The sequence below is a fragment of the Lepisma saccharinum genome, chromosome 1 (genome assembly GCF_977018435.1).
Source record: "Lepisma saccharinum chromosome 1, izLepSacc3.1, whole genome shotgun sequence".
Taxonomy (NCBI): Eukaryota; Metazoa; Arthropoda; class Insecta; order Zygentoma; family Lepismatidae; genus Lepisma; species Lepisma saccharinum.
Window position 1 is genome coordinate 105,296,611 of NC_139229.1, and position 16,648 is coordinate 105,313,258.

The 16,648-nt window shown below is 38.2% G+C and overlaps 1 protein-coding gene across 1 annotated transcript in view; it reads left to right on the forward strand.

Annotated features, from left to right (window-relative positions):
- Positions 1-468: 468 nt before the first annotated feature.
- The window catches only part of LOC145984922 (uncharacterized), an 87,937-nt gene continuing 71,757 nt past the window's right edge, over positions 469-16,648 (forward strand). Inside the window, exons 1-3 of the mRNA XM_083118323.1 lie at positions 469-551; positions 1,835-2,003; positions 3,636-3,757. Of these exons, the coding sequence (XP_082974449.1) occupies positions 469-551; positions 1,835-2,003; positions 3,636-3,757 (374 nt within the window). The remainder of the gene's footprint in view (positions 552-1,834; positions 2,004-3,635; positions 3,758-16,648) is intronic.

The following is a 16,648-nucleotide window of genomic DNA, read 5'->3' on the forward strand; positions in this document are numbered from 1 at the left end:
ACGCTGATAATAATGGAGTCCTGGGAAAAGTACCAAGAAAATCCGACTGTTCTAATTATAGAGAGAAACAGAAATGATTGGATATTTTACTATCCAGCTGTCACTTTTTGTGGCGATTCTCGCACAAGGAATCGTCCTTTAAAAAGATTTATAAAGAAGTAAGCAATCACATATTTATTGCAATATTTCTAATGCACAATATGGTGCAAAATTAAAAAAAGTTATCATTTTTTTCTCCTATGATGTACAGAGTGGTCACAAAGTGAGCGTATTCCCCATTTATTTTCCACACTATAATGGTTGATTGCTTGAAACACACACATACCTGATGGTTTAAGAGTTCGGAACATCGGAATGGGGATCGTCATTTTCGTACACACCCGAATTCTGGCAGAAATATGCGGAGATAATCCGGGTCAAGTGAGCGACGGCATCTTTCACAACTGCTCGTAAATCTTGCGTTATACGATGCCGGTTATTTCCGACTGTGTCATTGATAAACCCCCAGAGGTGAGGTCGGGACTACTTGGAGGCCAGACTAAGGAAGCTGGGTAATCTTCAGAAACTCTTCCAATCCACGGCCGGGAAAAGCCTTATCCAGATAATGACACACTTGCAATGCGAAGTGTGCCAGAATTCGGCTGCTCTACGAAACTGACGTCTCCATACCGATGTTCTGAAGTCTTAAACCAGCAGGTATGTGTCCACATAATATCAAACATTCAGCCATAGCCATCGAAGTGTCGAAAATAATGGGGGGTACGTCCACTTTGTGACCACTCCATGGGTGTCGTAAAAAATTGTTGTAGGGGGAAGTGGGGCTCGGGCAAGTGATAAAAGTTGAATAGTGGAGAAATAATAAGTATTATTACCACGGTTATAAATGTTATTATACGTATAATAATAAAAAGTAACAACTAACAAAAATAACTTTTATTCGAAATAATAATAATAATTATTATTAGTATTATTACACAAATGTAATCCACCAAACGAGTGTATACCATCACAACTATTTTCCATTATTTCTTTTGCATTTTATGCAGTTCGTATCTGAAGTGCATTTTGATATTAGCTTTTGCACATCTCGTTCAAGAAAGGCTTTAAATGTTAGGGGGATTCTCTTTTCATTAAGTTTGTTGTCTGACCTTTCGCCTACAATTGTAATTCTTAGAGTTTTGAAAACTGTAGAACCATTAGTTCTTTGGATGAAATGGTAGAATATAACCTTATTCGTGTATTTTTCACTCAATGTTTTCCATCCAATGCATTTTTACTGTGATTATTCTCTTCGAATAATAACTAAATGAACTCCATTTCTGTTCTTATCAATAAGAGTAACAAACTTTCGACTTTCTTGTATCTTTAACTGAATGATGTCAATTTCCAGAGGGGATACACCGACCCGTTCGACCCCCCCCCCCCCCTATCGACGCCCATGGACCACTCTGTAATTCTATCAATATAAATTTACATTAAATAGTGAACCTTGTATTGACAGATTTTGAGTTTTAAGTTCGCTTTGTGCACATATAAGTTAATTTCGGAGATATATTCAATATAATCTCATTTGCAGACATTTTCTCTAACAAAAATTTCCACACTGACACACAATTATGTATTTCAAAACTTAATTTTATTCCTCACAAGTATACAAGCTGCTGCTTCTCGTCCATCTACCTTTAGATATTCGACAGAGGCACAACGGACCAAGTAACTAGAAGTCACAAGTGCAATAATCTTCCACCAGGAATCGCCTCTAAACATTGTAACCCGTATTTACCTTCTTCATTATTAAATATTAAAGGGAATGCTATTGTGTCTCTTTTTTCAGAGAAATTGGAAAATTGCCAAATAGTAAATTAAACTACTACATGGATTACTTACAGAAAGTAGCAAATATGAACATATCGTACATGAAGAACATAGCGTACATGAAAAGCTTTGGAAAATACAAAAATGTGAATATACTGAACATGACTTTTAGTGAGCTTCAAGATAAGGTTAGTATACATGACATGAGGTACTACCAGAGGAGAGGTGTCCGGTCATTCGGGATATGCGGCAATGACCGAGAAAAATAACAAAAATATTATTATTTAAGTATTTTAGGAAAGAACATAAAAACAGTCAGAATATTTCCCAATTTGTGCGAAATTAGTCAAATGGAAGCATAAGGAAATACGCAAGGGATTCGCAAAGTTTAGTGCATTGAAATGAGAGCCCAGGCCCGCTACGTTTCCTCTTGAGTACAATATTTATTTATTTAGTCTATTTATTTACCTTCAACAGAGACAAGTTTCCAATTACAGAAGGTAGTATCAAAATATTACATTTTCATTTACAACTTGTACGTACGCATATACGATGCTGTTACCCGCGACCATTCCGGCGACTTGGTCGAAATCCGATGCGCTGAATTTAATGTATCCATGTCTCCACTATGATCGGTAATGTTCGCCATTGTTCGGTTTAACTGGGCAGTCATGACACCCGAAGCCAGGCATGTCTTTGGCTTTTTGCACCTGAACGAATGTACAGAAGGCTTTTTAGTTGTTGTTGTTATTATTACAATCTGTCATGTGGCTGGACCTTTATCACCATTGCCGTAATTGCTCTATTTGAACTTTCAAATTTGACCAAATTCAAATCATATTCGGAAAGAAACAATTTTCCTGAAAATCTATTTGCTGACTTTTATACAGTTTATCCAAATGTTTTTTATTACAAGGCCTTAAAAATGAACTGGTTGTATTTTATAGAAATGCATCAGTCTAGGATAAATCGTCATGTAAATTGGTAGCATTTATGGTAAAAGAAAATTTAGAAGAAACTTTGGAAGAAATTTTTCCGTTTCACTAAATTATTTTGCGCACTATGAGTAATAAGAGGAAATAAAAGAAATGTACGAGATGTCGATTTCACTAATTCGTCACGAAAGCAGAGAGGCTAAAGTTTCTATAGAAGTAAGGTAAGACGTTTTAACTTAATTTGGCCTATTTTACTTCGTAATTCATACATGCCAATTTGTTATATTTAATTACAGGACGAATGTAAATTAATAAGATTTCTCATCGTATGGGACAGCTGTGAGCGTATGGTATTGCAGTGAGCTTTTAAATTTGAAAGGGCAATGACCTTGCCGTTTATGCTGCAGAATTATTACAAACCCCCTTCCTCCGCCCGGTTAAAAGTTCGATCCTGACATTCGGCAAATCTTGCGATGACTACGTAAAAATATCACACCTCGCCACTGGATACTATTAAAAACAAACGTTAAGAGCAATTTATGTAATATGTACTTCTGGAGAAATGTTTATTCTGTCGAATAAAGGATAATAATTTTAATTTTTTTTTCATTTCTATACATATTACTTCAACTGGAATATTCTATTAAATATGTATTGTGTTTAGAATGAATTAATGTGGTTCAAAAGTCCACTTTATGCACAAATAGGCTAATCTGGACTGGACCTACAGTTTAAGTGGGATCCGAACAACTGTGTAATGTGCCTCCATCGGTATATCTTTAGACTTTTCTGGATTTACTGAAGATCCTATAATGACTACTAAATATACATGACAAATATATACGTATATGCCCTATATAAGAACACCTCACTCTTTTTATTTAGGTGAAGGAGGAACCAGTAGCTCTTTTAGCCTACAACCTATACGAAAGATATATGCGGGTGCCCTTAAGAACGGAGTTTGGACTGTGCTTCGCAGGGAATTCCTTCTTGGCTGAATATGCCAGGTAAGAAAAATGTTCTTAATGAAAATACGTTAATACTTTAATACACCAAAAATATTTGTACGATGGCAAATCCATGTTTAATTGAATAAGCTGTGGATTTATCCATGAGCAAAGTACAAACGGGGTAAGATATAAATATATCTAGTGTGTAAAATTATTTTACTAAGTGTAACCACAATTATATTTCAGTTTGAGCTGAACTATGATCAAGAAAACTTCTAATAAAACACAATTACTAGAACGTAAGATGACCCGGGCTCACTTTAAATATGTAAACTTCGGATTAAACACAATGCTAAACATGTAACCACGTTTTTCTCTTAAGACCATAGAAAACATTAGTTCACCTCGTCACAAAATCCCGGCCTGGGTATGAGTGTTCTTTGTGAATGTCCCTTAATCAATTTCATCACATAATAACTCATTTCATCTTCGCGATTAGCCAAAAGTGGCATAAAAGTGAAGTAAAATAAACCACCGAAACAACTTAGTCAAAATTACATATGGTCTAATGTAATATACAGTTGCGTATACTGGGTTAAAATCCTGGGCTATGTCATATCATAGTGTTCGAATGGACAAAAATTTGCTGGTGGGGGTGGTTTTTTTTAAACTCATTTCGGATGGCGGGTTGAAGTGATGTGACACCGTTATTAAAAATATGTACCTCATAAATAAAATATGGAAATGTACACTATGTCAGTAAGGAAAGGATTTCAAGCAGTGGCGCAGTGCCTTGAAACTAAGGGATCCCGGCTTCGATACGTGGGTGTTCGGATGCCACTTTAACTGTAGGTCCGATCCCCATTAGCTTATCTGTGCATAAAGTGGACATAAAAGAAAAATCCACACCGATTTGTAGCTTATCGTCAAAATAGACAGCTTGTTAATTATATCCCTCATTTCAGTTCACTACACAACACAGCACATATCATTCACAAAAATACAATCTACTCACTACTGCATTCACACGCTGCCTCTAAACAAAATCCAAGCACCAAAACCACTCGACGCGATCTAGACTAGATCTGGTCCTTGTCATATCGGTAATTTTTAGATTAATAAGCCATTCCCGGTCAGTCAACAATTTTCTACTCTCCACTGTATCTCTAGTTGTTTGAAGGTCAACGACCTCTTTTTCATCTCTCTGCAAGCGTTCAATTATGTTCTTGTCCCTGCCATATGCCACACTTTCCGATTCCTTGCGATAATTTGGCTTCAAAATTCCCCGTTCCTGGTAAAATTACATGATGGGAAAAATTGGTTTGCCACATTGACCTAGACTGTTGAGGTAGTTCAGAGTGAATTTTTCCGCCATTTGCAACCCTGTTCCCCTCTCCTGTAACAGTTTGGCTCCACAATTACCCGTTCCTGTGGAAATTATATGGTGGGAAAAATTGGTTTGCAACACTGATTGGGTGATCCTTAAGATAGCCCTGTCACGTTCGCCCGTTATCACCCCCTGGAATCGCCGCCTGGAATCGCCGCCTCGCGAATTAAAGGAAGCGGACAATGTTTCCAACTCCTAAGAAATCAGATTCATCTTCATATTGAAATGAACAATTTTATGCACATTTTCTGATAGATATTTTTTTCTGTATTTTGGTCATTGAGTCTGGGCTTCGCAGATAGCCTAGATAGCCCCGAATATACGCCCCTGCTAATATCCACAGGTAACTTTAGTATGTCATTTTTCTTTCGAAACGTCTCGTCTCAATCATTTACGGAACAGAGGTATTTGAAAGTATGAACGGGTGCTGCGTGTATATCTAATTGGAAAAAATAATTATGGAATGCTTTAAAAGTAGTGGAAACGTATTGTTTCTAAGTAATCCTTGTAGGTATGCCTAGTATTTAACCTCAGTTGTGACATATTTTGATGATTTTGATGATTTTTTATGGATTTTATTGCGTTCGACGATGTTCTAGCCCTATTTTTGCTCAATCTCATTTTTGGAGCCTCATCTTTGTAGGTATGCCATGATCTTACGTGATATAACTTAACCTATTCACTTTTTTACAGCCCTTTACGGGTTAAATAACCTACAAAGTGTAAAATGGTTGTTTCTATGTTATCCTTGTAGGTGGGCCCTCAGCGTAAACGGCTACCATGTATTTTTTGTTGATTTTATAGCATTTGACGATGTTCTAGCCCTATTTTTTGCTCAATCTTATTTTTGTAGCTGGGGCTCTCAACGTAAACGCCTACGATGTATTTGGGGGCCTTATTTTTTTTTGTAGGTGGGGGCCCTCAGCGTAAACGGCTACGATGTATTTTTTTTTTTTTAATGATATGTGAGCCCCCTCCCTTTTCACGATGTATGTCGTGGCATTGGTTCAATGCCCCCTACTTTTGGAGGGGCCACAGTGGGGGCTCGCAGTGTTGCCAACCCACCCCCACGAAAATTTCACCATATGATATTTCACAGGCGAAGCTAACTTACAAATAGAAGTTGGCACAGTAGGGGCTCGCAGTTATAGAACTCGTCGAGCAATAGCAGATAAAGCAAGAATTGTTTTCCTACAGCCCATAGTTTATGAATTACAAAACAACTTAGAAATTACATCTTGAAATTTTAATCTAAAATAACTCGGAACCAGCAAGCACTAATCATCATCTGTCTAATAGGCTGTAGAGTACTTCTAATTTTTTTATCGAATGATATTAAAATTTTCGAATTAGGGTCAAAACGAAGCCAGCAAATCAAGTTTCTTAAAAAATTAAAAAATGTATATATTTCCGAAACTTGAGGGGATGGAATTAATTTTGTTTGCTAGTCGAGAAGTTTTCGTCAAACTCTATCCAACAAACCTATAATTATCATCCTAGCTCAATTAGGAGCCAAGAAAATTAATTTCTTAGAAATCGTCTTAAGATATTTGTCTTAAGAAAATTTTCTTGACAGACCGGAAGTAACATCTTGACAGACCGGAAGTCGACTTTCTGAAAGATTAAGATATTTGTCTAAAGACATTTTATAAGACGTTGAGTATCTCGACTCCTATGGCAGCTAGAACCATGTAACTTTGGTCTATGTATATACATACTAGTGCTTTTCCAACATGTTCACCCACCTTAGAACCTTCACAGATAAAGAAAAAAGTAAAGTTTCCCCTGTGCACATGTATAAAATTTAAACTCCAACCCACCAATATTCCCATTATCATACTGATTTTTTACCTTCCCAAAGCTTTTTTTAGCACTCCATTCACACACCTCCACTGTAGACCTCATGGTAAGTGAATTGGGCAATAAAATTCAGTCAGTTATTTCATTTGCAATAACAGAGCCATCTATGTGCAAATGTCTGAACTCGATGAATGCTTGAGTCATTATTTTCAGTACGTCAACATTTGTAACTCTTTTTGTCAGTGAATGGGTTAGGTGACTTGCAACGACGAAGGCCTTCTAGCAATACGAACTTAGCTTATGCCGGCGTAATTCGCTAAAATATCTTTAAATTTGCATATTTCTCATACCGCTGTATCTTGTTATATTAGACCTCTTCAAGAAAATTGCCAATTAGTGAAAATTAATTGAGCAACAACAGCAAAAGAGGTGCTAATAGGGGGCAAGCATACAGTGATATGAGAATATACAAATTGTCGGTTTCTTCAATTCAGACAGATGGATCGAATTGAAACTGGGATATTTTGCATTTTTTTATATGATAGCTAAAAAAGCAGAGATTTTGATCGGCTAATAATTTATACGTGGTGTTTTCTGATTGGTTTAAGTAAGCAAGATTTCTATTGGCTCCATAAATATATATAACTCAGAGCACAGTGCTGATTTCTCACCCTTGCTGGATCGGCAGAGGAACCCACATCGCGGGGGATAGAACCTGAACGGGCTCCACCAAAGTATAGGAGACTAGAAGCATATAATTTTTCATAGGGAATAGTATTATCAGGTTGAATTTTAAGTTGGTGATATCCCATTAAATTTTATATAAAAATTTTAAATTTTATATAAATAACATATCTGAAATTTCTATCGTTTGTTTGCTCATATTTTAAAGCATATAAATAAAATGGAATCACCTACATGTTTGACTCGTAAGATTGATAAGATCGAATGTGTCACTTGTGGGAAACTAATTTCAAAAAATAATTTATCGATACATAAGACAAGGTGTAACGCAGCAAATCGTTTGTTACCTTCTAAAGCCTGTGCTCAATGTGGAAAAGAAATTAGCATTCCAAATCTAAGTAGACATTTGAAAATTTGCAAACCATCGACCGGAGAAGGAACATTGAAAAAAAGATTGATTATTCTGAAGCTGAAGCTTCTGCTCCAAAACAAATTAAATTAAATAATAAATATAAACCAGTTAGGTCTGCATTTAATGGTCGACTTCAGGATTTATCATTTACGTCGGAAGCAGGCCGTGACATTCCTAGTTTCTTGCGTGAAGCGAAAACTTTTGTACTGAATACTTTGAAAAGTAATCTTGAAAATAATTCCATGAAAGTATACGTTGATTTATGTTCCGAATATGAGAAAGTCCATGGTACAAGAAAAGTTTTTTATCATCGTACCAAAAACCAGGCTCTTTAATTGGTAGATGTTGAAAATTTGGACGAGTTTTACTCTAATCTGTCAAATGAGTTGATTATGAAACATGACACTTTCGAGGCTAAGGGGTCGGGATGGTCTTTATGTGGCAGTCCTCATACATTAACCATTTACGTGAAAAAAAATTCATGCCTTTTTCTGCATCGAGTTACGTCCCTCTACCACCGAACATTCAAAGCAAGAAAGCAGTATTAAATATTCAAAATAATGACTCAAAATGCTTTCTTTGGTGCATCTTGGCAGCTCTGTATCCTGTTCATTGGGAAAATAATCCAGAGCAAGTTTATCATTACAAGCAGTACGAGACAGAGTTTGAAAATGTAATGTCTAACATTGAATACCCCGTGGCATTGTCAGACATATCAAAGTTCGAGTCGCGCGCACGAGATTCTGATGGAAAACGCATTGCTATTAATATATATTCTTATACGTCAGAAAAACATCTTGTGCATCCCATCAGGATAAATGATATCAACGATAATAATGCTGATATAATTAATCTTATTTTAATTTCAAACAACAATATTCACCATTACTGCCTTATTCGCTCACTATCACGACTAATCAGAAGTCAAGCAATGAAGTATGCAAATCACATCGAGGTTTATCCAATGTGTTTGACCATGTTTAATGATCGAAGAGAATTCAATCACCAAATATATACCGCACGGCAAATTGCTATTGAAAAACGTGTCGAACATGAAATATATTGCGGTGACAACAAACCAGCTCGAATGTTGATGCCCAAAAAGAACGAAGTCGAAGAATTAAAAAAAAACAAGGCTTTGTTTGATCATCCAGCCATTATCGTCGCAGATTTTGAATCATTTCTGAAGCCACTGTCCACCTGCAAACCAAATCCAAACATTTCCTCCACAAAGCCATACCAGCTTCATGAACCAAATACAGGGTGTCCCACGAACGGCGCAACTGGGAATTAAGAGTGGCGTTACTTTGTAACCGAAACCTGTACATACATAAGTCATACACCAAATATTAGCCCTGTCCAAGTGGATATTTTTAAACATAGAAACAACAAACGGGGTACAGTGTTGTTCATGCAGTGTTGCCAAATGTAAGTAAAAGTGTAAATTTATTTTTCCACAAAGCATGCAAAATTGCACGTCAAACATTCGTACGGAAATTTGGACGTCAATTTCCACCTTGGGTAGGTGGATTATTTCGCCATCTATAGTTCAGAGAAGAAAACCGATCGTTTTCGCGTATAGCCAATCTTGAAATGCCTCGTAAAGGCGTACCGGTCCAAATGGGTGTTTTAAAAAAAATATGAGGTACAGTGGCAACACTGTTGATGTTTGAAGGCAACAAAAGGTGTGTTTAGTGATGGTCTATGACATGGAAATACTGGAAAGAGGAAAAAAAGAAAATGAAAATTATGGTGAAAAAAGTGTTACTTACCTACTCCTGGCAACCATGCAAGGCGATAAGAGCGCCCACCGAACGAGAACAAAAGAATCAGTTAGTTGTGTACTCAGAACTGTTTGAGCCGTGCATTTCGCATTGTTCGTAGGGGAAGATTAGAATTGTTCTGTGAAATGAAGTACTCTTTGGAAGAGAGGGTGTTCATTGTGGAACATTATTTTTGTTCAAAATCGTACGCTAGTGTAAAAACTGTGCTTCGCGAGAAATATCCGAATAACAGTGTTCCAGAAAATTCGACGATATAGCGACTTGTTTCCAGATTTCGTGAAACAGGATCAGTTAATGACAAACCCTACCACAGACAACCACCAGTTTTGACACAAGGTGTGCTGCAGGATGTGGAGCAGAGAATGTCACAATCTCCCAGGAAATCTGTTCGTAAACTTGCTGCACAGTCAGGTATATCAAAAACAACAACTCACCGAGCGTTAAAACAATTGCACCTACGTGCATATAAGGTACAGGCTGTGCAAGAACTGAAGGAAGCAGACAAAGGTGCACGTGTAAGATACTGCCAGTGGTTTAGAAATTTTATTAGAGACAATGGATGAAGTATGGATGAAGTATGGTTCCACTTAAATGGATATGTCAACAGTCAAAATTCACACTGGTCAAGTAACAATCCCCATTTGTTACATGAACAATCACTTCATCCACAAAAGATCGGTGTGTGGTGCGCGATTTCGCGGAGAAAAATAATCGGCCCATTCTTTTTCAACACAACAGTTGACGGAATAGTTTATCGTGACCTTATCACACAGTTTATTTCTCTGTTGGAAAGTGATGAACGTGATTGTTGGTTTCAACAAGACTCCGCAACATGTCACACGTCTAATGAAACTTTAGACATGTTGGCAGAGTTTTTTGGCGATCACATTATAAGCAAAAACTTATGGCCCAGTCGCTTCCCGGATCTGATGTCCCCAGATTTTTTTCTGTGGGGTTATTTGAAACTAACAGTTTACATTAATAACCCAAGAACACTTGATGATCTAAAAATAATCATTTGCACAGCCATTAACAATATAAACCAATCAACCTTGCATAAAGTTGCTTCCAACATGATAAAACGTGTTGATGAATGCCTCAGGGAAAATGGTTGTCATTTTCAACATCTTTTGTAAAGCTACACTGCCTGTTACGCGCATTGCATGGTTGCCAGGAGTAGGTAAGTAACACTTTTTTCACCATAATTTGCATTTTCTTTTTTTCCTCTTTCCAGTATTTCCATGTCATAGACCATCACTAAACACACCTTTTGTTGCCTTCAAACATCAATACTGTTGCCACTGTACCTCATAATTTTTTAAAACACCCATTTGGACCGGTACGCCTTTACGAGGCATTTCAGGATTGGTTATACGCGAAAACGATCGGTTTTCTTCTCTGAACTATAGATGGCGAAATAGTCCACCTACCCAAGGTGGAAATTGACGTCCAAATTTCCGTACGAATGTTTGACATGAAATTTTGCATGCTTTGTGGAAAAATAAATTTACACTTTTACTTACATTTGGCAACACTGCATGAACAACACTGCACTCCGTTTGTTGTTTCTATGTTTAAAAATATCTACTTGGACAGGGCTTATATTTGGTGTATGACTTATGTATGTACAGGTTTCGGTTACAAAGTAACGCCACTCTTAATTCCCTGTTGAGCCGTTCGTGGGACACCCGTTAGTTTTGGTTACATTGTCATACGTCAAGATGAAATAAATAAACCATATGTATACCGTGGACAGAATGTTATCGAACACTTTTTTGAAAAGATGGAAGAGGAGGTTGAGAAAATTGGCAGCTTCTTGCAATTAACCAAACCGATGAATTTGTTGACAACAGAGGAACAAAAAATATTTGATGAAACTGTCGAGTGTCCAGTGTGCAATCAATACTTCACAAACGAGAATCGTAAATTGTTTCACCATTCGCACACAGACGGTCGTTTCATCAGCGGAATCTGTAATGCTTGCAACCTCAAAATTCAAAAGCCCAAATTTGTCCCCATATTTTTTCATAATGGATCGAATTACGATTTTCATTTCTTAATTCGGAAACTTGGATAAGACACACAAGAAAAAGATATTCTTGCTCAAAATGAAGAACGATATATTTCTATAAGTAAGAAAGTTAAGATTTCGGGGACAAATAAAACCATAGAGATGAGATTTCTTGACTCGTCCAGATTTCTCACTGCAAGTTTGGACGTTCTAGCAAGTAAACTCTGTGACGAACAATTTAAAATTACGAAAGCTAGTTTTCCCAACATAGATATAAAACTGATTACAAGTAAAGGGATTTATCCGTATGAGTACGTAAACAATGAATCTAAATTTAATGACGACACTCTCCCTCCTCAAAAAGAATTCTTCAGTCAACTGAGAAAAGCAGGAATTACGGACAAAGAATACGAACATGCACAACTGATGTGGGATAAACTAGAATGTAAAACATTCGGAGATTATCACAACGCATACTTGAAATTAGATGTTGCAGATGTTTCAATGTCTATTTACAAGTTGGACCCTGCGCATTTCTTCAGCCTCCCGGGATTAGCGTGGTCTGCAATGTTGTTGCAATCAAAAATTAAGTTAGAATTATTAACAGATGTAGACATGTTACTTTTCATCGAGAGAGGGATTCGAGGTGGGATGGTACAATGTGCACAGAGACATGCAGAAGCCAACAACATGCACATGGAAGAAAAATATGATGCGAATAAACAATCGAATTACATTTTTTACATCGACGTTAATAATCTCTATGGATATGCTATGGTACAGGAACTTCCTTATGGAGGTTTCGAATGGATAGAACCAACTTCCATAAATATTATTGATTTTGACGATTGTGAATTTTTTTTTTTTTTTTTTGCAGAAGTGGATATTGAATTTCCAGACAATTTGCATGATATTTTTTCCGATTTACCACCGGCACCCGAACTTAAATGTCCACCTAATTCTAATCAACGCAAGCTTTTATTAACTTTGGAGAAAAAAGAAAGATACGTTCTCCATTACAAAAGTCTACAGTTTTTGATTGCGATGGGTGTTAAGGTATTGGATATTAGAAGAGTCCTCAGGTTTAAACATTCCGATTGGCTCAAACCGTACATTGAAACAAACACACAACATAGAACAGTTGCCACTACCGATTTAGACAAAGATTTTTTCAAATTGATGAACAATGCTGTATATGGCCAGACAATGGAGAACGTGAGAAATCACGTGGACGTGAGATTGGTTTCAGATGAAAATAAATGCAGTAAGTGGGTGGCTGATCCTAGATTTAAATCACGAAAAATTTACAACGAGAATTTGTCACTTTTCAATCTAGATATAAAAGTGATAAAATTCCGAAAACCAATTGATGTGGGAGCAACAGTTTTAGATTTATCGAAACTTCACATGTTTCAATTTCACTACATTGTTATGAAACCTTTCTACAACGATAGCATTTCATTACGTTACATGGACACCGACAGTTTTATTTATAGCATTAAAACATCCAATCTATATGAAGATGTAAAAAATCCGTCCTTGCTTGATTATTATAATACTTCTTCCTACCCTCAACCGAACAGATTTGGAATTCCATCTAGTAACAAAAAAGTTCTAGGTAAATTAAAAGACGAGTGTAACGGTGACACCATTCTCGAGTTTGCCGGTTTGCGTTCCAAAATGTATACATTTAGAACTGAGAGCAGCATCACGAAGAAAGCTAAAGGTGCTGGTAAAAATACTGTACAAAACAAACTTTCATTTCAAGACTATATTGATTGTGTGAAGGAATTGAAGCCCCAGTTACGATTGGAAAAAGGAATCCAAAGTGTAGACCATGTGATTACAACAAACAAAGTTAGGAAAGTAGCATTAGATCCGCATGATGATAAAAGATGTATTTTGTCTTGTGGGATCCACACGTTGCCTTGGGGGCATTATCGTTTAAATAGTAGTAAGAAATGCATACAATGCACTTAAAAAAAATCGTACACAACCTTACGGCTGGCAAATATTTCTATCAACACAAGCATATAAAATAATCATGCCTATGAACCTGTTTGGCTTCAGGAAGCAAGCTATGGAAGTACCCGTCCAGCCTACGTCGTCGTCGAGCTTCAACGAACTCCTGCCTTCCATGCTATCTAAACTTAACGGTCTGTTAATTATACACTTGAATAGCATCCTGACCCAGTACGACGATGACGTGGTCAAAACTTTCTATGTATTCAACAACAACTTGAATTATTACCAGTTCCCTATCTCTGGCAAACTTAAGTTCAACATGAATCCCGAGAACAAAGGGGAGGCCAAGGTTTCCACTGGCAAGAACATCTATCGCATCAAGCATGATAGGATGGATGCGACTACAACGTACGATGTCTCTGCTGGCGATCGCCTGTACGTGGAGCTCTTGGACGACTACGACAAACTCATCCCTCTTTTTATAGAAATGAAAATCACCTACTCTATAATAAATAACCATAGCAACAATGCCTAATGACATCTTTGGTCACACCAAGCGCGATGATCACGGCGACGAGCTACTCATGCTCGACGTCAGGGTGAAGAAGCTGCGAAGCGACCTGCAAGCTCTGCAGTCCACGGTCAACTCTAGCCTCCAGACCGAGATAGCCAGCCTGCAGTCTCAGTGCCTGGACCCCGTACTCAAGATCGACGCCGAGCTTAAATCGCTGCTGCAAAAATATACCGACCTCGCGTCAATAGACAACCTCGAGAACCTGGCAGTGAGTGTAGGCAAGCTCCAAAACGAACTTGTGAAGCTGCAACAAACGCAAACGTCTGACGTGGAACAGCTGAAGCGACACTTGCAAGATCAAACTAGCACCACCCAGACTGAACTGCAAAACATTATCCAGAGTATAAAAACTCAAGATGACTACGATCGCGTGAATGCAAGTATTGCCAAAATTGCATGAACAGTTTCAATCGCTCGAAATTCCTACGTTGGAAAGCATCAAGGCTGAGCTTCAAACGGACGCTTTGCATGAAGCCATCAACGAAGATAAAACTAAACTCCAAACACTAGAGGATTTTATTGACAATCTACCTTCGTCCAGCGAGCTGAATGCCATTGCCCGTACCGTGGCCAACATCAAACTACAACTTGAGACCTACGAATATTTCGGGAAGCTGTAAGGCACCATAGCCCATATTGAGGATGCTCTTGCTGTCATTAGAAATGATCTCCAAACATACACCAAGCACTGGAATCCAAACTGCCTGGCATCAGTGATACTCTGGCCAGCGTCCAACAGCAGATCTCCAAGCTTGAAAATCTGAATACCGAATCCGAGTTGTCTCATTTTCATCACTTGATCGACGACATACAGACTAAGTTGGAAACTTTGCAACAATCCACCCCCACCCAGGACAACATAACACAATTACAAGAAGGGATACGTGCTGCTGCTGCTGCCTCCGAGTTGGACGCGGTGAAAAAAGCTTTGGAGTCGCTCCAAAACACGGTGACCACCCTGCCTACCTCGCAGGAATTGAAAAGCATGAAGAGGGCTGTCAACCAAATACTCAAATCCGACGACATCAAAAACATCCAAACCGAAATTGAATTACTTCGGGAGTCTGTTGCAACCTTGCCTACCAACCAGAACATCAGCGAGCTACATGAATTGTTTGCGGAAATTAGAACCCAAGTCCACGACCTCGGAATAGAGAGCTCCAAGTTGACACTTGTGGAAAGTCTACAGCAGATTATTGCCAGCGTGAAAGAGCAAATTGGTAGTATCGAGGCAAGCCAGGAATCGGCCATAGCCAATTTCAGCACCCAACTACATGACTTAAACGAAAAATTCAAGAGACTAATTGTCGATGTGAAGATCAAGCCTGACTATGACACTGTTGTTCATGCTATCGAGGAACACCTGGAATAGGTGAACGGTAGATTGGAGGACGTAGAGAGTGAGGTTCGAACCAACGTGAACACCCTGAACGCCAGCATCGACAATCTCAAGTCCACAATTGTCATCGAACTGTACAGCATTCCAAACAGAGAGTTTTCCTCGCTCTTCAATCCAGGTTCCAAACTCTACATGCTGACTCCTGCAAAAGCCTATCACCAATTTTTCCTCGCTTTCACACTACAGTTCGTCAAGATTTCCTACTGGTCTTTGCCTCACGAAACCCACTACCTATCCATGACCGTGACGAACATCGGTGACGAGCCTAAAATAAGAGGAGTGGAGTTGGTCGATTTCACCCACCCCGAAACTCGCGAGACTGCCTATGCCGAAGATGCCACTCAAATTATCGACATAGAAATAGGTGATAAGCTGTACATAGAAAACCCGGCATTGTCTGCAGCCAGAAATCCCATCCAAGCTATATTTTTATTTTTGCGCAATGTCTAGGCAGGCTATTGTGAACGAGCTGCACAAACCTGCACGGCGAAACTACAAACGATTGGCGGTGGTAACCAAAAGCATAGACGACCTGTGGCAAGCTGACCTTGTGGAAATGAGCAGTGGCAACTTAAAAAATTTACATAAAATCAACAAGGGATACAAGTATCTTCTCACCGTTATAGACACATTTTCAAAATTTGCGTGGGCATTACCCCTCAAGGAAAAAATAGGAACCTGTGTACTGGAAGCATTCAAAACTATTTTCGATAAAAGTGGCAGGCGACCTCGATTTCTTAAAAACAGACAACGGAAAAGATTTCTACAACTCTGTCTTTCGGCAATTTATTCAAAATCAAAATATTCAACATTACTCCACCTTCAGTCACATCAAAGCCAGCATAGTGGAACGTTTCAACCGAACTCTCAAAACACGCATGTGGAAACAATTCACGCTTCAGGGGAATAACAAGTGGCTCGACATGCTTCCG